General features: G+C 38.7%; 1 protein-coding gene across 1 annotated transcript; it reads left to right on the plus strand.

Annotated features, from left to right (window-relative positions):
* Positions 1-223: 223 nt before the first annotated feature.
* On the plus strand, positions 224-21,729 carry LOC134815487 (titin-like). Its single transcript, XM_063824024.1, has 34 exons — positions 224-344; positions 6,101-6,205; positions 6,422-6,577; positions 6,749-6,910; positions 7,070-7,144; positions 7,378-7,483; positions 7,600-7,811; positions 8,076-8,249; positions 8,396-8,549; positions 9,061-9,176; positions 9,772-9,903; positions 10,092-10,253; positions 10,608-10,699; positions 10,931-11,060; positions 11,237-11,402; positions 11,846-11,970; positions 12,771-12,864; positions 13,087-13,292; positions 14,659-14,777; positions 15,232-15,406; positions 15,639-15,792; positions 15,958-16,091; positions 16,286-16,404; positions 16,562-16,745; positions 16,894-17,072; positions 17,191-17,308; positions 17,577-17,705; positions 17,935-18,099; positions 18,258-18,389; positions 18,551-18,645; positions 18,778-18,853; positions 19,052-19,158; positions 19,341-19,512; positions 21,710-21,729. Exons 1-34 carry the CDS (start codon positions 224-226, stop codon positions 21,727-21,729), a joined length of 4,566 nt encoding a protein of 1,521 aa, XP_063680094.1.
* Positions 21,730-22,331: the final 602 nt, after the last annotated feature.

The following is a 22,331-nucleotide window of genomic DNA, read 5'->3' on the forward strand; positions in this document are numbered from 1 at the left end:
TTGTTCATCGTCCAGACAGTTCCCAGGGTCGTCCACGACCAGTCTGATTATTCCATACAGTACATCAGTGTAGGAAATCTCAGTCATCTTCTTGTCAGAGTACATAAACTCACTCACCTTTGGTATAAAGAAGAGCGGCATCATGGTGTGATTCTCGAACATCACCAGATACTGGTCTAGGTTAGAGTAAACCAGGTCAGGGAATCCCCAGGCATTTTTAATCATGGCCTGTTCAGGTGGCAGAGGAGCAGCAGGAAACCTCGCCCGGACAGAGGGAGGGCCAGAACACGTGGTGCTGAACAGAGTAGGAGGCAAAGGGGTAGGCTTGCTGGGCTCGGTAGCAGGTGTTAGCAGAGTGGAGAGGAGGAGAGATGTAGAGAAGGAAAAGGAGGAGGATCATTGTTAAATGTCCTGTAAGTGTAAACGGCTAAATTCTGGTGTTATCTACATTTCAACCAGTTCTCATCAACCCTAATCTGAAAATATGATTGTGAACGTTTATCAATTATTTTAAAGTTGTGATTGTGAACGTACCACTAGAAAAATCGGGACTATCAACTAGACAACAGATATCACAGAGCAGTCGTGAAGTAGCAAGTTCACAGGTCCAAGTGTAATTAACAGCACGTCCCCGGCACACTTCTCTAATTAGCACCGGTGACTGTGTGAACCGGGGCTGACCAGTGACCGACTCAGTTACTTTCTAACACTTCTCGACTGTCCTCCCGTGGTCCGGCATCGGTCGTGTGGAATCAATATTGACCATTGAATTTTAGTTTGAGTTGGAGTGATACAAAAATGGGTTTTTTCAAGGAAACTATGTTGCTGTGTTGCATTGATTTTAAAATAGCGCTGTGAACTTTCAAACAAAAATTAAAGACAATTAAACTTTAGAGAATGACGTGCAGTAGTAATCAGTATACAATATAAAAGTTAAAGTCCCCGCGCTGTAGCCGATAGTTTGCTGTAATTACCGAATAAACTAATAAAGGAAAATAATCATCGAAAAGCAAAAGAAAACCAAATGAAGTGACGAAAATACATAAATTGTAAAATAATTACAGCCTTAATTCACTAGCTAATGTAAGTTTTTATGGATTCGTTTCTCTGGGAAAATCAATTTAGAGAAGTTAAATTAGCCTCATACGTGGACTACTCAATTAATAGCAATAGAAGTGTGAAACCTGGAATTAACGAAGAAGATTCACAGGAAGACAGAAATAGGTGTTCCCACAACATCAGTAATATTTTAAACGTGTTTACAGCATAAAACTAAACAGTGTGAAAAGAGCTGTCGTCCTGGTGACAAACCTAATGCTATGTGGTGCAGGTTTATATCCTGCGCACGGCTCCTCTGTCAATATGCTAATTAGATTACTGTTTGTGTTTGTATTTACAAACTGGGCCCTGCATTCTGGTGGGTTGAAGAGGACTGACTGCTTGTACGCTGTCAAGAAAGATACAAAAGTTATAGTTGGACAGACAACTTGATATGGAACGGTAAATTTTAACGATTTTCAAATGTATTGACCTACTAATTTATGAATCAGCTACATTGTTGAATATCTCGCCTATGTAGCTTGAGAAACAGCGTACTCTACCTTTGTTGACAGCTAATGTGGGAAAACTCCACCTAAATACGTTCAATGTTACATCCCATCTATTTGTAACATAAGAGTAAGAAAAATGGCTACTTAAACACAGAAGTAAAATGTACCGAGCGGAATTGCAGCCCTTCTTGAAGTTGAAAAGCCAATAGATTCTCGATCTCATCAACTCATCAAGAATTTACATTTAGAAGAGGAATGAATTGTAATTGTTTCTATCTTTCTGTTCTGTGAATCTGTGGTAATGAGAAATGGATACAATCAGCATAATCACATTAGCATCGTAATGGTTTCCATTGTATAGATCAGCATATCATAATGATAATGAAGTGATGATTATGATTTTGACTCACACAAATGTGGGGATGGCAGAGGAAATGTGAATGCGATATTGAATGGAGAGTCAGTGTCTCAGAGAAGATATGCAGGTCTGGAGGGTTAGGACTGCCAGAGAACATGTGTAAATCTGTTTTCTCTTCAGGCAACAGTACTGTCCAAAAAGCCAGACCAGCGGAATTCCGCGCGAATCTCTCGAAGTGGAATGTGGTTGGGACTTGGGGCTTCCAGTTAGAGTTAGGGTTATGGTATTGGTTATGGTTGTGCTCAGGGTTAGGGTTCACTGTACTCGGAACTCCGCTGGTCGGGCTTATTGGATACTGCCTAGACAACTTTATTGCGGTTTGATTCTAGATTTAAAAAGATGATATATTCAAAACTTGTTTAAATTCTACTCTCTCCAAAAATTAAATAGGATCATCATCCCCGGAGAGCTTTACAAACTGATCTTGTGGAGGAAATTTATTACCAGAGAATGTTCTACAAATCCCTTTTTGTGATACAGGTAAGTGGCAGTTGAATTGTAGCAGCAGAAGTAGTGGCGTAGCTTTACAATTAGTCGCATCCAAGCTGCAGTTGTAGTATTCACATACTGTGCTACTAAGCAGTAAGCTATGCCATCATGACCGTTAACACTCTCATTTTAAAGGAGGTGCTTGCATGTGTTTCAACTTCAGTAAAAAGGACATTAAGAGCTGCACATGATACAACCTTAAATGGCCCAAGAGTGAAGAGGTTGCTCATCACATACATTTTTGAGATAGTCTCTGACAACAGAAAAAAAATCCTATTCATCAGGAACACAAACAATTGATTAATTTTTAGGTTTTTGCTTTTCTGGGATCATTTATGTTCGTTGTCTGATCAGCTTCAGCAGATTTTATTACAGCTAATCTTCTATTGATGCTATTAATCAGGTGGATGATATGGATGATGGATGACCTCAGTTCGTAGATCGATCAAGAGACTGATTAATGTTCGGCAGCTGCCAGAGATCGTGACGTTTTTCAACAAGCTGCTTGAGATGTTCATCATTGCTGTGATGTTTCATACGAGCCTTGTAAACCTTTACAGCATCTCGGCGACATAAGATTTTGAAGATCTGTGATAGGGTGAATCACTAGGGCCGGATATGTTTATGTAGCACCTCCTTGTTACTTTATGATATGTTCATAAGATTAAGAAAACTATTTATATTTAAAAATGTGGTATTTTGTTTGTTAATAGGAAACCAAATATAAAAACAAACGTTAATTTCACGACTTTGATCAGTTAAGTGAAAATTATGTAAAATATGGATATATCTGAGTTTTATCACGTCCGCCAACAACATCATGATTTTAAAAAGTTATTAAAATTACGTCTGTGGATGTTTTTATTTTTTATGGCAGACGTCACAGACTGGTCGTCATATAGATAGGGTTTTCTCATTGAACAGCTTGACTTGCATGAATATGTAAATGTTTTATTTCACGTGTTATGGATGATGATTTACCTCATAAAGTTAAAAAATTATGATTAAATTAACTTGGTTCGTTTTCATGTGGTGACATCCTTTGATTTTAAACATTATCATTTCCCGCTGTTTTTATTTTGTTATGCTTAAATTGACGATTACCCAGTCAAATGGTTCAGCCGAGCCTAAAAATGATTACAATTACATCGTAATTAGTTTTAATAATCATAATTTATGCACCTCTCCACATGTATCAATATCTTTTACGATCTCCCACCGTATGATGTGCGTTTTCAATACAGGTGTGTGACCTCCCTCTGAAAACAAGCACATCATTGCTTCATCTCAAGCTAGAACACAATGCGACAATACGCTCTACTAACTCAACTCTCTTTTGACGAGCTAGCCAAACTACTAACGTAAGCGATCGAGGCTGCTTGCTTGTTTGGACGGTGAATATATCGCGTTTTATACTATTGATAGTTGAAGTTATAGCTATTTTTCTCAGGAGCAGCATCAGTATCGTTACTTGACATTGTTATTGTGCAACTGCTTGTCGTGCGGGTGTTGGTGTGCATTTCATTGTTAACAACTACTGAGATGGTAACTCGCTTGCCGCACACTCTCCGTACGTGCAGGTTCGTAAGCTCTGTCATCGTATTAGGGTCTGCCCACACTACGCCTCTATTAGACCCTAATACTATTAGTACACCTATATTCTCAATCGTTTTATCTTATCTTGTCCTATTTGCCCTCACTCGAGTCGATCATATGACCATGTCACAGTTCACTGATTACGCTGAGAACTTGATACGTGTACTCAGTGCAGTCTATTAGATCTCAACATGTAGACAAGTAGCCGTGAATAGGACGTGAAGTGGAAACGATAAAAAATCAATTTGATTGGAATTTTATAGAGTACATAACGTGAATTGCATCGCACGGAAGAAAGAGCAGGTGCATTAAGCTAACAGTGATATTATAGTTCAGTGCGTGTTATAGGGGTGAGAATTTTTAGGAACGTGAAGAGGACTGCATAGACAGTGATGGTGGCCGCTGATATGTTACCGTGGACCTATCACACACTCAGCACCGCATTACATTTAAGCTTTGTTGTCATGGCCGTACTTTAACATAACGACGCTTAACTGATATCACGTGACTCGACGCCGTGACTCGCGTTAGGCTTGAGAAAAAAGCGCGCTCCAGGAATGTATACATTTAGCGAGCGTGAAGTTGTTTATTGTATAAAATGGTATCTTAGATAGATAAGCGATTTCGTAGATCCCACTCACTACTATACCGCTAGTCCTAATTTTTCATTTCTGCTTGTTTGCGCCCGTTTTTGTCCATGTTTTACTTCATACAAGCTGTCTCGGTTCTCTGGACAAGGTGAAGCGCGATGCCATCTGAAGCATTACTGGTAACTGATGAGTGATGTCAGGGACTATGATAGCTATCTAGGTCAAATTAATATGCAATCGTAAGAAGTCGAAGTTTAAAACCAAAATAGAAACGCTTTATTGAACAAGGCAGACACTCTTTTTTAGAGCTCAGCGCATGCACACATCTTCTAATTTCATAAAAGCATTACTACACTTGCAGACAGGGACTAGAAGAGCCTAAAAGCACGTCCAGTTCTACAGTTAGGTAGTACTACAGTGAAGTCACTATTTTTTTCAATAATTCCTAATGCACTTCTCATATCGATCGCATTCTTGGATTAATATTTGTATAGCGGCATGATGATAAACGTTTAAAATACTTTCAACACCGCTGCATAACAAATAATTTAAGTACAATTGTAATGATCCTCTTACTTCATATTGCTTTATTGCTCATATACCCTGTATCTTAGTACGTTCTGAAATACACTGAACCGTTTATAGAGCTCGGTACACCCGAGACCTTCACCAGAGAGATGTATCTTGCTTAAAAACTTTGCTTAAAAACTTTGAACCAATCACAGCATGATCTATGGGTTATAGATTCAGCGGTATGAAGTGCACGAGGTTGCCAAACCCTGGTTAACCGCCAATGTTGTTAGCTCCGATAATATTTATAGTGTCGCACTTTTGCTTTCCGGATTTTGCTTGATATTCTACATGCTTGCTGCTTGATGATAGCTGATTAGGTTTGACATTAAACTTATAACGATCGCGCCAGTATAAGGATTGAAGCTTGTTATTTTCAACGGCGTTTTTTTGCTGCTTGTCATTAAATTGAAAGTTAGAAACATTTGCTGCTTTCTACAACCTTTGGACAGATCTTTACTTTTTAGTCCCAGCTTTACCTATATTGCACTCTTGCTGTTTCTCCATCGTTAGTTACTTTATATTAAACTATAATTATATTATTAACATTTAATATATTATCACTTTATTAACACTTTCCTACTTAATGTGTTAGGTGTTGACCTAATATCAAACAACGTGTTTGCATCATTAAACGTATGAGAGTATTACAGTGGTTTTCTGTGGTACTTTTACTAAATGGTAAGATCCATTTTAATTTTAATCATGTTCCATTTTCCAATTTATGAATGAAAATTGAAAACATTATTAACGCTTGACAGAGCAGCCTAGTTCATATATATACATCATTTAAATATGATTAAACCAGTATAAAAACTTAGTGAAACGTACCAACACCCACAAAAGATAGACAATCTAAGGCCTAAGCTAATAATGTGCTCACCCAGGAGTCACCAGTGACTTTAGTCTGGACGGAGGGGACCCGTCGAGTGAAAACGAGGCTGTGATCTGTGGAGAAGGACAGGTCGCATCGTCTGATGGGACTACGTGTGGTATGTGCATCAATTCACCTGTAGATCTATAGTAGTTGATACGTTTAACCTTTGAAAAAATTAACTGCAGAATACTTAATACATTTTTATCGTGACCATTCAAGGTATTTGATTTAAAATTTCATCTTTGAGCGGCACTTATTTGCTATTGCAAAACAATTAACTATAAAAAACATTAAATAAATAAGAGATTCTAATCTTGAACCTCCTTTACAGTGGCATGCGCCACGGGTACGTACGCATTAGAGGACAGTTGTGTGGATTGTGCTCGAGGCACATATTCAGACAGAGAGGGTGCTACTGAATGCACCCCTTGTGGCACAGGACTCAGCACTATTAACACTGCTTCCACCTCTGCCTCACTTTGCATCGGTTTGTAGGATTCAAAATTTAGGACTGTTTGGCCATGATATGTATGGTAATCTGGTCAATTTTAGTAATTTTACAAAACTTTAAAAAGCCTTCCTTCACACCAAAAATCAGGATTTCGGTTTTGCATAATTTTCATCTGATGAAGCATTAATAACAGTTATGATTTTGCAGTGATATGCACGGTGCCGACAGTGTTTGCCGGTACACCCAGCCCGCAATCCGGTACGTTTGTAGCGCAGAACGGGGCAGTGGTTGTTAACTGTAACACAGGTTACTCTTCCAACAACCAGAACATTGTCAGCTACGAGTGTGAGAAGATCGTCTCATGTTCAAGTTAGTTTACTTTCAATTATTTGAGATGAATGGGGTTGTTTTGATATTTCTTTAGCTTGCATGTTCTTTTTATACTTGTGTAGAATATATTATTCATAATAAACTTAAAGATTCACTCTGCTTTCAATCTTTTAGTATGATATTTTTAAAAAATTTCAGAGGTGGAGGCGACAACTCAGTACACTCAAATAGTGAAGGGATACGACGCAACGATCACATGTGAAGTTTCTTCAGGTTAGTGTTTTCCCTTGTTCATTATTAGGCATTTAATTGAATGTTTTCTAAAAAGACCTGAAAAATAAATCCAAGGTGGAGACTGGAGATGTACGCTAGGCCTAAAGTTTCCCTTTTATCTACTATCAGGCTGCTGGTCAAACAGCTATCGTATAAATAAGTGCTAAAGGTGAAAGTGAAAGTGAAAGTGCCAAAGGTGAAAATAAAAACTGACCACACGATATCTCCCTCAGAGTACACACCAAGTAACTGTGTCTGGAACAAAGACGGCAATGTAGTGGTGTCTGGTGGTACATTCACCAGCAGCAACAACGTCCACACATGCACCTACAGTCTTGCGTGAGTCAATTTAAGCTTTCTTTAACCTTTTAAAGCCCGTTTTTAGCTATTTTTAAGGCCGTAAAGAAGTTAAACCATTGCAACATTGGCTGTTTACCTCCTGTCCCCCTTTACAGGAGTTTCAGTACATCTAACGAAGGAGTGTACACGTGCAGCGCGTCCATCAACAGTGTAACTACCCCCTCCACATCCATCTCTCTCTTTCTACTAGAATCTGTGTTCAACACCAGTCCTGTGTATGTGATAGGAGGAAGTCAGATCATACTGACGTGTGGAGCTGACGCTCCTTCTCAACTCAACTACCTTCCTACTATTGCTTGGGCTGATGGTCAGTAACAGCTCCTGTTTTTCTTCCTAATATATTGTCAGCTCGTCCTCCTCTCGTTAAAAAAAATACTTTTCAAACTTTACAGAGTACAGCAATTATAACGTATAAAATAAACTCAAATAAATTATTGCTCCCGTCTGTAAAATCTGACGGGAGACCGAACACCGGAACACGGTATTGCACAGATATTTACAACAGATATTTTCATACTAGTTATGATAACCTTTACCCAACCTCTAACCTCTAACCAAACCCCCCTCTCAGACGAAGGAAACACTGGATACAGCGAGTTTGTAACTTACAGTACTTCTAACAACATCCGGTACAGTTACCTGACCCTGACCCCCACTGCTCTGGTGGACTCCTACATTTGTACAGTATCCTACAGCGACTTTTCTGATAACCTTCTAGTCAGCTCCGTTTCTGTGTCCACTATCAGTGAGTCATCTTCATTAACTGTACTTTTCTGTTAGTGTACCTATCTTCGCTCCTTTGCCAACTACCATCAAATGAGATTTAAAAACGTTTAACCTCAATATTTTCCAATTTTACTCCCTTAAAATAACGAGAGAACCCCACATCAGCGATGTACGATGCACCGGAATCAAAAACAATCGTGACGGGGAGGTCAGTAACCCTGACCTGTGTAGCATCCTCAGCTCAACAGGCCACCATCACTTGGAGCACCACCCTGGACTCTGATATCTCTGGAGCCGCCGTTTCCTTCAACTCTGTTAGGTATTGATGGTTGAAAATCTTAATTTTATATTTCACCCTTCAACTACATGTCTCTTCCACAGTGTGACTGTGGAAGTACTGGGAGCGCTATCTCGTTCAAATGAAGAGTTAGGTCGTACTATTTAGATACTATTTAGATAAGTAGATATTCTTCTGCGAACCGTTTCGCTAGCATTTCAAAAACAATATAGTTTCTTGTACTGAATTTAATGTGGTGAATTCTATAAAAACTTTGTAAGCAGTTGTTCTGTGGCCCAGCCATGAAGTGGCCCCTGTGATATGCAGAGAGGAATAAAAACTTTCTTGAATGTTCTAGTATCACTTTTAAGAACCGCTGCATGTACATGCTTGCTCACAGAAATGTGCAGAAATAAGAAATTACACGAAGTCGAGAGTGGCCTGTTTCTTGTAAAGTTGAATTATTTTCACATATCAAAACACAAGAAAGACATGTGCAAAACACAGAATGTTCTGCGGAGGATTGAGGATTATTAACTATCTAATGTTTCAGTAAACACACAACCTCTACACTGACTATCGGATCTGTTAATTCTGATACACCTTACACGTGCACTGCACTGTATAACGGGGTAAAGGTCACCGGAGTTGCTTCCATTACTGTCCAATGTGAGTACAATCTATGGAATACAACTGTAAAACATAGTTTAGAGAACAGGGCGGTAGAAATGGTTTACAGACCATTGACCAGAGATGCCAAAGTGCTTTAATTATATACTCTACTATCAACGAAACGAACGTCATATTTCCATCAATATATGAAGTAAGCTATATCAACTGAATCATTTTACGACTCCTCTAACCCTCTCTCTCTCCATCTCTAGCAATAGGAATAGACACCCCACCCACTTCCCAAACTGTAAATGTGGGAGTCACAGTAACGATGTCCTGTACAGTACTTTCTCCCTCGATCAACCTAGTAACCCATATTCGCTGGTATAAGGGGGATACTGATGTGGAGCTAACAGAGGGAGTCACCACTTTCCTTGGTAAGATAACTGAGATAATGTTTATCATATTTCAGCTTTATCCATCAGTTATGGAGTATTTTTCATTACCTAGAGCATATTTTTTCATTAAAGCCCTGATTTAGATCAATAGAGCAACGTAAGACTTCCTATGAAACAGAAAGTATGACAATTAAATTTCTGAACATGTGATTCTAATGAAGTATTATTTTTTATCTTATCATATATATTCCCAGGCGACCCAACAGGCACTTCCAAGTTTATCCAAATGACAGTACAGACAAGCTCTGAAGGAGGGTTCTACTGCAAAGCAACTTACGCTGATAACACTGTTATCAGTAGCGCTAATGCTTACCTTCTTGTTTACGGTAAAGATCAAGCTATATCTATCTTTTCCCCCCTTAGATATGATAGATCAGATAAATATGGTAGATAGTAGGGTTTGCAGAATGCAGATACTGGTCTGTGTAGGAAATATTGCGATATCCTTAATTGCTACTCAATGGTGGCCCTTAGTCTCCTCTCCACAATCTACCACTAACCCCGATCACCTCAGGCATCAAAACAAGTCCGGGCACAGTGGTAGGAGTTTTGGACAATGAGGCCACTCTGACCTGTGTCATCAGTGGTCCGGTGCCAAGCACTGTTCAGTGGTATCACGAGTCTTCAGAGGTATCAGACTCTTCCAAGCACACCAAGCGTGTGGAGATTGTCGAGGGTGAGACTCGGGGAACTTGGCCATCACCTCGCTCGAACTTGCTGATAAGGGGAATTACAACTGTAAGGTGACTTATGATAGTGGTACTGTGGTGGACAGTGTTACTGGGAATCTTGAGATATACTGTGAGTCTTTTTTATTTTCCCTTGTGTTAGGTTGTGAACTTTGAGACATGATTGTGTGCCTTCATCAATTTTTCTTCCCTTACCCCTCTATAATTTAACCGTTTTAAATGAATCACGTACGGTCGAGCAGAACCCCGAGATGTGACAAGACTTGGGTGGGAACACCAGCGTTCCCAACCAAGTCGTGTCAAATGTTCTATCACCAAAAACCTCGACTTCATACTCTTAGCTTTAGATTCGCTGATGGTTGTTGGACAAAGTTTTGTCGGTGGAACCACGACGCTCACCTGTAAGATCTACGCTGGGGAGCAGCCTAACTTGGTAAGTACTTTAATAGTTAGATGTACAGTTTACACTCATGATCAATCAATTCTATAAATTTTAGTGGAATCTGTCGACTGTCACCCACAAATACTCTGGCGCTATCTAGATATAATAGATTACCAGTTCTTTATGCTCATAAATTCTTGTAATATCTGAATACTAATCAGTAATTTCTTCTCGTTAGTGTAACATTCCGAGGCTTTTATTTCTTAACTATTTCCACTCCAGGTTAACTTCTTAAGAGAGAAAGACCTGGTGAACGTGGTGTCTACTGACACATTTGATCTGGAATCAGGTCTCACCACCAGCACTCTGGTGCTAGAGAATCTCCAGGAGTCGGACTTCACACTGTACTCGTGTGATGCTTTCTGGACAAATATACTTCACGCTGTATCAACTCAAATAACCCTCGCAGATATGGTACGGTCTTGATAAAACTTATTTCTTCATCAACCGACAAAAGCATACCACAATTTTAGAAAGAAAATTCTTTTCTAAGTTAGGAGATTTTAAATAATTTGTACCTTGTTTCAGCGTTCATCACTCTACCGGAGACGACAACCCAAGTTAACGCTAACACCGAAGTAAAAGTAACCTGCAGTATCAACTACTCTAACTCGCCGCCTACCATAGTTTGGTACAAGGGCGCTGATCTCGCAACTCAGAGTGCCACCCAGAGTAACGACGATGACAATCTAGTGTTAGTAGAAATAATACGGTGTTGTCTTATTGTAATTTAAACAATCTGGCTCTTACCCTGACAAGTGCTTATTTGTTTTATCCTCATGGTGGATTGTTTACAAGTCACATTGGACATTACTGCTGGTTACAAACAATCTTTGTACTTGACAGTCATCTAATTTGTTAACATCCATCTAATTTGTTAACATCCATCTAATTTGTTAACATCCATCTAATTAGTGAACATCGATCTAATAAGTTAACATTCATCTAATTAGTTAACATTCATCTAATTAGATAACATTTATCTAATTAGTTAACATCCATCTAATTAGTTAACATCCTTTTAATTAGTTAACATCGATATAATTAGTTGAAATCCATCTAATTAGATAACATTCATCTAATTAGTTAACATTCATTTAATTAGTTACCATATAATTAGTTAACATCCTCCCTCAGATCAACGAGTACGTTAGTGTTCAGCTCAGTAGTGTTTGCTGACGAGGGCCAGTACAAGTGCCAGGCCACATACTCTGGACTTACTGGAAACCTCCAATCTACCGAATTCGAACTTTTTGTCAGAGGTGAGAATTGAACAGTTTTTTTGCCATGTAATGATTCAAGATCGTTCGATTGTTAACGATGTAATGTCTTTACTTAACTTTCAAGTACCGGTAGTTGTATGTGGCTATTTTTTAATTTAAAAGAAATACAATTGTCTATTCTGACGTCCATGATCAATTTGGCATTTAAAGTTTTGATACAATGGCTTTACTTCACCTGCATGAAATTTAATAAATTTGCTCGTTTCGGCAGCAATCAGTCGACCGTACATGCTAGAGGAGCAATTGTTTTAAATATTATTAGTAAAACTCATAATTGCATGCCTTCTTGGAATCAAATTTGCTTACCAAGAAAAACAAAGACCGAATAAAATTAAAAGTAATGAACAACTGTGTTTGCTGCAAGCTTGACGATGACGATAGTGTGTCGTCGAGCATGATAAAACGTCACAAGATTGGGATTTTAACTCAGTATTTGGTATTTTTTGACAATTTTATTGTCTATGTAACCTCGTACGGTCTGGCAAATATAAGCGGTTTTAATTAGTGGAATGAACGATGTCATCGGTAATAATAGCTCTTGTTATATGCAGACAAGGAGAGTGTCACATACCGTTATTGATCACGAGGAGGGGATTAAAATCGGGCTAATATTTATAGGTTTTAAGTCGCCTGATCCCCATATTTATCATAGGATAATCGTAAGCGCATATGATAAAATGAACAAGGTGAAAAAGTGATAATGAATTAAATGAAATCTCTATTTGACCACACAATTTCCTCCACCAGTAAAGCAAATCATCAACATTGTTCATTTTCAGGAGTATTCACCAATCCGAGGGATCTGAACGCGGTAAAGGACAATGATGCTAAGTTGACTTGTGTTTATAAAAACGAAGTTCAGACAGCCGTCACGTAAGTACCTCAGTATTTTACTATAAAAAGATACTGATAGGTTGTAAGCAACATAAAATAATAGAATAGAACTTGCGAACTGTGCTATTTAATCTGATAAGAAACATTTTCCCCAATTATAGTGGTAGTTGCTATATAAATATATTTATCTGATAACATCAAAATAGTTGCACATCGATTTATCTCCGTCTTATGACAAGTTTAACTAACATACACACACAGGTGGTACAAGAACAACGTTGCATTGACAGCTGGAGGCTCCACCGTGAACGAGAACCAAAACACCCTGACCTTCTCCAACTTTCTGACAACCAGTGTGCTCTCCCTGTCCCAAGTAACCGCTAGTGATGATCAGGCCCAACTGTTTTGCAGAGCTACACTGGGAGGGGTCACTGTGGATTCTAGTACTGTTACCATGACTGTTTACCGTAAGTGTTAGGCATATTGCTGATTTACATTGTGATCAATATTCTTGGGATCTTCAACGAAAATTTTGTTACCTCGGCTTTTATAAATTGTGGGAAAGCTTGATTTTTCAAGAGGAGATATTGAAACCCCACCACCACTAACTCTCACTAGATTTATAATCATGATAATTATCGAAGTTAAAGTTAAAGAGTTAAAGTGATTATTCAGTGGGTCACGGGGCTTAAAAGGTTATGGACCATGCAGATATGCTTTCGTATCTTGTTTAAAAAAGCTGCTGTTGATTTTTGTTATTATCAAAGTTTTTAAAACTGTGCCCATTAATCATTATGTATACATTATGCTTTTGTATTGTCAAATCTACCAATTAAAGGATTATTATTGGCGCAAACTGAGCCAGATAGTGCAAGATAAATCATCGTCATCGACAATTTCGTGGCAAACGTCCTTATATTTATAATTATCGTACTCGATTCTGATTGGCCGATAAGATGTCACGTGGTTATCCAACTCGATACTGATCGGGAACCTTCCCGTACGACGGAGTTTATCTCCTATAAGATAAGAAATCATAACAAAAGATAAGCAGCACGCGAATCGTGTGATTGGTAGGCCTAGCGTCACGTGACAGGAGGAACATCACGTGATTGGTCAGCTTATCACGTGATCGAAGCCCCTACCAGTTTTGTAAAATAGCAAAGTCCCATTTCCGTTTTTATCCCTTGGCAATATGCTCTTCCTTTCTGTTCTGTTTATCAGCGTCTGTGCTTTAAACTCTGATTTAACTTATTTTATCTCTTCCGTTTACAGAAAAACAAACTGGTTGTCGGCTTCAGTATCCTTACTTTTTGCGTTTTTCCCTTCTATTATGCTTAGTTGATAGTCCGAAAGTTTGAGCCACTGAGTCGAAAAAGTTAGCCAGTGGACCGAGACTTACAGAAAGTAAGCCAATAAGCCACTAATTCGAGCTATTCGTCTGAATCGGTGAGCCTGGATTGCGTTTATGAATTCCTAATTTTTGACTCACTCGAAGTCAGTCTCGGATTATGAGTATCTACTCGAGTATATAATTACTTTTATGAATGACCTCTAATGATATTAGGTTGTCATCTTATCTTGCTTTTGATTGGCTCTCAGGGCCGCCACGTGTTTGAACAGTAAATTTATCAGAGCCATTCAGAAGAAAAAAATAACTATTCTTTATTCACCTATAATATAGATTATCTTGTTACATGTTTTTAAATTCCTGAATTTTAATGTGTCAGTGTGGAAATGAATGCAATGCTGTTTAACTCGGCAAAAAAAAAACAACCAGCCGCATTGCCCGCGATTAGTATTTTACTCACTTTTAACATATTATCGTTTCAGAGCCTACCGCCTTACCCTCTATTTCCGTGGAGCTGGGATCTTCAATCTCTCTGGCTGGTTCAGCTCCTGTTTCCACTGGGGAGACAATCACTATCAACTGGTTCAAGTCCTTCACTCAGGTCAGTAACGTAAAGTTAGTGTACGACAAGGTGTAAAGTTTACAAATCATGCACAATGTATACAGTATCATACTGTCTGTAGATCCTGCTTCTTGTAAAGTTGAAGCAGGAATGTAGGGTAGGGCAAGCATGGGAGGTTATGTATGTTTACTCTAGATTTTCAGAGTTACGTGTTTAAAAACGTGTGTCGCCGGCCAACTCCATGCTAACGTTTACGTGCTGTTAACCAATGTTAGCACTAGATGACGTGCTGTTAACCAATGTTAGCACTAGATTACGTGCTGTTAACCAATGTTAGCACTAGATTACATGCTGTTAACCAATGTTAGCACTAGATTACGTGCTGTTAACCAATGTTAGCACTAGATTACGTGCTGTTAACCAATGTTAGCACTAGATTACGTGCTGTTAACCAATGTTAGCACTAGATTACCCACGAACACCTCTCCAACAGGTAACCGACAACATAGTTACAACCACTGTAGGAAACCTCTACCAGTCCACCATGACTGTGCCTGTAATAGCGTTCGGAGATGCGGGTAACTACTTCTACGAAGTAACCTACGGGGCTAGTGACAACTTCCTGGGTGGATCTTTGGAGACAGAGTACACTCAGGTTACTGTGTATGGTGAGTTCGAGAAACCAGATATTATAGCTTTGGCTGAAATCGAAACGTTTGATTCCATTGAAGTATTTTTTTTCCTGAAATCAGTTTTTGAGTAGTAATTTTATGGGATATGAATTATCAAGCATAACTTTTCGGAACCTCTCAGTTTATATGCATTGTGCAAGGATATGCGATGAGGACTGCTTCAAAAACTTTTATTAATTTAACAATATGAACCGAAATATCTCACCAGGATTCTCTGTCAACCCCGTGTCTACTCTGGGAATTGTGGATAAGAGCATGACACTGACCTGTGTCGCTAGAGCAGATTCTCAGCCATCCTCCCTGAGTTGGTTGAAGGATGACCAGCTTTATACTACCAGTGTTACCAGTCCGTCTTACGATAGGTTTGTCATGGATCTTTCAAACTTTGCTAAACTTTGCTACCTTTCACAGATTTAGTCGATTAAAATAGATGCTGTTTTATTTTATTTTTCTTTACTCTGAGGAGTACTTCAGTTAAAGTTAATCAACATTGGATCCTGTTCTATTAAAAGTTACTTTTTGCTCAGTGAAACGAAGAAGACGACATCAACAGCGGTGTTCTCCAGTGTCCAAGTAAACGACGCTGGGAGCTACAAATGTAGAGCAATCTGGAGTGATGTCGAGACTTATTACTCAACTGTCTCCACTATCACCACCTCCAGTTAGTTAATGAAATCATCATAATCTAATTGTAAAACCGTGATAGTAAGAATAAGATTTTTGGAATACAATGATTAATGGTGCATTCGCTCGAAAATAAGCTGTATACTGTCACGTGGGAGTAACATCAGCACAATTATGTAAACTTCAAATGGATTTATTCTTTTCACACAATCTTAACACATACTATCACAGGTCTGGGCTTGATTCAGCACCCTGCTGATGTTTACGTGACAGCCGCAGGAACAGTGACATTCACCTGCAAAACCTCGACCAGCAGCCAACTGAGCCAAATCTCGTGGATCACGGAGAAGGTACAAAAAACCCATTATTTCGTATTAAACAAAGACTATATCTATATTTGGCATCGTTACCTTCCTATAAATAAAACTAAATTTGGGTTGTTTAACTTCTTGCGTTATTGTACTCTATATAAAATGGTGTGATCTAACTCAGTAATCTCCTTGTCAGATACCCCTATCAAGCAACAGTCCCGTCACCACTACAGCATCTGTTGGCTCCGGTGGTGAGGACCGCACCCACACCTTCACCTACACTTCTACTTCCTCTGTGGAGAACCTGCAGGTCTACTGTCAAATAGACTATCAGACTGGGGAGTCCTTCACCAGTGACAAGGCTGATCTCTTCTATCGAGGTGAGGACATTTCTTTGGGTTTATAATTGATAGGGATATCTTGAACTATGGTATCGTTGTAATACTTTTGATTGAATTTTACGGAGCTATTTGGGAAACGTTATGTTGTTATTATGTTAACTGCAATACTTAACCATTTGATTGCCAGGATTCATGACGGAACCCGAGGCTGTAGCAGTAAGGACAGGAGAGGGACTGACTTTGACCTGTGTGGTGTCCGGTGATGAACCTGACTCCATCACCTGGTTCAAGGACGATGCTTTGGTGGTTTCTGCTTCTGCTGTATTTGAGATTCAATCAAATTATGATCCATTAACTTTCACAAAGGTACAATTTGATTGTTCAACATCATATTTGTTATGGCCAACTTTATTTGATTTCGCTGTCAAAAAAAACATAGTCCACCAGTCCACATCACTTTGAAAACAAAATTATCCTCCCACAGCAATCTCTGCTGGTAGTGGAGTACGTGACTAGCTTCTCTAAAGGCAGCTATGTGTGTAAAGCCAAGTTCTCTGATAACTCAGAAAAAGAAACAGACCCTGTTCTCGTCCAACCTATAGGTAACGTATTATTATATTGGAAATTGTGGTATACCTTATGAAACTGTAGAAACAGAGTATGATGAAGATTAAATATAAGATGTTTTCTGTAACGTATTGAGCAAATATGAAATAGCTGTCAACCCAAAACCTTTGTTAGAGTTGGGCGTTAGAACGTCAAAAAACGAATAAATATTCTTCTCGATTCACTCTAAAACTTTACTGATATATGATTTGTTTCAAAAGATTAATTCTAAAATAAAGAAACATAAACACCTCTTCTCTTCAGAGGTGTCCTTGTCGGATATCTACTACACATCCAACGCAGCAACAGTAACTTTGACGTGCGTTTTGTCCTCTAAGCCCAGCACAAACTCTGCAACTTTTACTTACCTGGACTCTGGTGGTTCCTCTACAAGTAAATACCAAAATGAATATGTTATCACTTGTAAATTGTAATTCATCTAACTAAAACTTGATTATTAAAATTCTCTTGTTTAAAAAGACAGACAAACCTCATTTGGAGGGGGTCTGTTCAAAACATATAAACATATAAGTGATACGAAATATTTATAAGCAGGAGCTTTCAAAATACTTGTGTAAATCGTCTTCTTCTTCTTCCTCACTCACCACTCTCCCACCCACAGCTATAGAAACGACCACGCTATCAGAGATCTCCAGCTCCGAGTACCAGGCCACTACCACCTACTCAGTCTCTCTGCTGACCGGGAAAACCTTCCTCTGTCAGGCTGACTTCTCCAGCATTGGTGCTGGAGTCTTGAAGGCAGACGCTAAATCTCCTAATCTACTCCGTACGTTGCATGATTTATCTTTTACTAATTTAAAAATCCTAACACCCCCGTCCCTTAACTTAGGAATCAAGAAAATTGCAAGTGTTTACAGGTGGATATATTTTTTGTAGAAAATGTATTCAATCTAGTTACATTGTTATTAACAATTTCATTTGCAGAGGTGCTGACACAGCCAGTGACGTCCATCGGTTTCTCCGGAGATGCTCTAACCCTGACCTGTGGAGCGAGCTACTACTCCTCCCTCCCCACCACCTTTACCTGGATCAATGCTGCTGGTACTACTTTCTCAGGTTACTCATAATACATGTTATAGAGATTAATGTTTTTTTTTCAGATTCAAACGTAGCACATTTCAACAAGGTTCGTAATTCACTGTTATAGAAGTATAAATGTCAGACGTCTTGGCAACTATTCGTATTGGAACAGTCATATAATAATAACATCCCTACAGCTGGCACTACAAGTGGAATCACAGTAACAAACACAAACGGAGCCAGTACCCTGACTATAGGATCTCTGTCCTACAATACGGTTACCAACACACAGGTATTTTTAGATAATTTCCTTTATTTTTGGTATGTTTACTGAATTTGGTTAAATAATATTCATTTAAAACTTCAGTTTTGATCTGATACATGTGTTAAATTATTAAGATATTTCTAACTTCTAAACACACAGGACCAGTACCAGTGCAGTGTCGCGTACACCGGGGTCGGAACTCTCCAGTCTAACTTCGCTGATGTTTACGTCAGAGGTGAGGGTCTGCACTGACCTGAGAGAGTTGTTGAGCCACTTTAGTCTTTACTTAACCATTCAGTGTTTTTTTATGAACATTTTTTGTTTATCACCATATATCATGATTAAAGCGTTGAGTACGCTAGACTTAGAATTTAAGAAGAGGCTTCTCATATTACATAATGATGAAAGAAATTAATAACCAATGTTATCCCAGAAATCATCAATTACTCGACGGTTACCAACAATGAGTTTGCTGGAGCTGCTTTCACCCTCTCCTGTAGCTACATGTCTAACCAGGCTGTCACCGTTTCTTGGAAACAAGTTCGTCACAAGAAGCTGTGCTTCTGTATTATTAATTACAATTTGAAGCCTGTTGAGTTTAATTTGATTTTTCGCTATCATATTATTTTTTCAACCGACACTACCTCTTTTTGCTCTCAATTCGATATCCCTATTCATATTCAGTATTAAAATTCACTACTATAACAATAACTAATCTCCAGGGAAACGACGTGATAACCACGGGAACAACAACTCACCTTGGAAACGGGAAGAATCTAGGAACTCTAGTGTTCGCCTCCCTGACAGTAGCAGATGCCGGAGATTACAAGTGTACTGCTACTGAGGACAGCAGAGAGGTGCTGTCTTCTGGGACTGTTACTCTCACTGTGCTAGGTACATGTGTTCGGGCTGTTAATCAGTTAATGTTGCTTAAGTTACTTGCAGTTACTTACAGTTAGTCACTGTTAATATTGGTCTCAGTTCTATGTGTTATTAAGTGGATTTTGTGTAAAGAATTGGTAATAGAGCCGGAAAAGGTTACAATCACCAAAATCATAATGACCATTATAGTGACACGCGAATAATCTATATGAAATAATCACGATGGCATCACAGTTCGAGACATCGCTATCGAGTATTGTAATTAGTATCAAATTTAAGTTTTAAGGTTTAAATATTGAATCGCTTCGCGTCATCGATCGCTTATCGCTGTAATTTTCAAATACCTGATTTACCGTTTATGATTCATCTCACCGTTATAGCTGTCTAGTCAGCATGTTAGTGCCTAATCGTCGAGTCCGATCTACAGTCTCAATCTGCCGTGTGTTAACTACACAATAAATGTGGAAAATTTCTAATGCTTTGTTCTGTGACCATTAATAACGTTCAAACGAATATCTGTCATTAAAAAACCCTTCCTAGAGAAATTAAAAATGAGAAATGACGGTGAAAAGTAAAATGCATAGCATTGTTAGTTTATACTCATTATGTCATCTGTTAATAGCAGTTGATTATCTCGGTCAGTGTAGCCAGACCATTTAGTATCGACTTGACAAGACAATTTAGACGAGATTTAAATCGGGTTTTCTCCCTTTCTTCTCAAATGTTATTTGTTCGTCCTCCAGTCCTTTCACATTAATAGAGGAGTTGAGTTTCGCTTTTGAAAAAAGTATCTCTTCGTTCAAATCGGGTGATGCCGATAATAATGATTCTTATAGTGGAAATTTAGCGAAGTACGTCATCCGATCATGTGAGAATATTCCAGCTTAATCTCTCACTCAGCTCTCCGTTATTATTACTTTATTAATGTGGTTGGCATGCCACACTCATGGATATAATTCATTTAGTTAAGTTTTATGATGAGAATAAGGGGCATAAGGAGAATCTAAGGTTTGGTTTTCGTACTTTATTTCTACCTCACCTTGCTTACTTTTATTTATTCAACCACATATCATACGCTTATTAATATCATTTTGCTTAATTTGTCAAATAAGTATTGACAATGTGACTCTGCTTGTCAGTGATATGGACTATGTTATTATGGATTAAACTGGGGCTGACAAATTTAGAACAGTTTCAAGTATCACAACATAACTAATTGTAGTCCATCCTTAACTGAAATTGTGCTCGCTACGGATATACCAGATAGAAGAGCATCTGTTGTTGACCAGCCCATAAGTTAAAAAATTATGAGATTGTTTTTACTATTTACTTATTTACAGTATTCATTTTCTATTCGTAATCATTGTTTTCTTTGCATTGCAAAATGGCTTCAGTCGCTTCATTCGTTGTGTGCAGTTTGCAGTTTAATTTTTACACATGTATCAGACCAACTTGTCAAGGAATTTAGCAAAGTATGCATGAGCAGCTGCCAGGACGTGACGTGTCCTGTAACCCTTGTGGTTTTGTAACGTCGTTTTGTGGTCCCGTTACGGTGTTAGCTTGGGATTCGGTAAACAGTTGTATGCTCAATTCCATAACGTTTGTAAAACTAAAAGCCACCACCCTGGGTCCTTGGGGCTGCTCTTCATGTAATGTCACATAATTATCATTACCTTATTGTTCGACAAATTGGGGATATCACTGCTGATTACTACTTTAAGTTTTCTAACAACATTGACAAATAAAGCAATATGTAGCTATGCTGGGTGACTAATATTAATAATACTTTGCGTGGAGTTCTATGGAGTTGCGAACGGTATGATTTATATCTTTGACCTTGGCGCAATTGGATTTCTCCGAAATTATATACTCGAATAAGGCTACGGTAATGAGGTTTTTTCAATTACTGTTGTTCAGATCAGTTAAAATATTTGGGCCAAGGCTAGCTGTCTCTACTGAGATCATTTTTCAAATTCGCTTCAAAGCGTTATCGGATTTCGGGGTTCAGGGGTTTGCCAAATGAAAGGGTGGGAATAAGATTGTAGGAATAAGTAAAGGAAGATCTGGAATCGTTCAATAGTTTTAGACATAAATCATTTTGCTAAAGTGCAAGCTCTGAAGCATGAGTTAAATGTCGTAAACATTGGCAGCAGAGTGCTCGTTGTCAAGCTGTAGTCAAATAGTCTCACGACACTTTGTTGTGGTTCAGCTCTCAAATCTGAAAAGTGAAAAGTAGTTTGATTGTTGCTGACAGATAAAATAATGAGCTCATTAGACCGCCCTTGGAATTTTGCTAAAGCTAAATTTGGCAAAATTATCCTGATGTCGACATATTTGGCAGTTTAAGCCGCGCTCGTTATCTCAAATATTTATGAAATCATGCCTTTGTGTCCAACCTGCAGTCAAATTCAAATCGGCCTACCATAAATGTGAAAGCGTACCACGTGGTATTTATTATAGGTGGGTAATAATAGGACAGGACGGACGGAACTTTGATGTTTTCTGGTATGAGATTTCTACCGCAACCCAAAAGTTCACTCTTTTGTAAATGTCTGTTCAGGGTTCAGGGAAGCCTGTTCACTGACTTAAGACTTAAGTCGGCTTCTTGGTCCGAGCAACTACAATTCCTCGCCACACGTCGCGGTCAAGCATAACAGATCTTATCTCTTCAACACAGGAAAGGCTGGTGTCCTTCTTTAGCATGTCCAGAAACGTAAGGTGGGGCCTCCCCGGTCTCCTGTATCCATGCTGAGGGTCCCAGAACAGAAGTTGGTTTGCCAGAAGGTCGTCATGCCTGGCTACATGTCCAGCCAGTCTCATTCTTCTGGAGG

This window comes from Bolinopsis microptera, chromosome 5 (genome assembly GCF_026151205.1).
Source record: "Bolinopsis microptera isolate Bmic1 chromosome 5, MBARI_Bmic_1.0, whole genome shotgun sequence".
Lineage (NCBI taxonomy): Eukaryota > Metazoa > Ctenophora > Tentaculata > Lobata > Bolinopsidae > Bolinopsis > Bolinopsis microptera.

Bases quoted from the DNA above. Each gene is read 5' to 3' on its own strand.
- LOC134815487 (XM_063824024.1), top strand. From the start codon at position 224: ATGGCCTGTTCAGGTGGCAGAGGAGCAGCAGGAAACCTCGCCCGGACA. The intron at 7,484-7,599 runs GTGAGTCAATTT...CCCCCTTTACAG, and splicing joins ACATGCACCTACAGTCTTGC to GAGTTTCAGTACATCTAACG. The intron at 9,904-10,091 runs GTAAAGATCAAG...CGATCACCTCAG, and splicing joins TGCTTACCTTCTTGTTTACG to GCATCAAAACAAGTCCGGGC.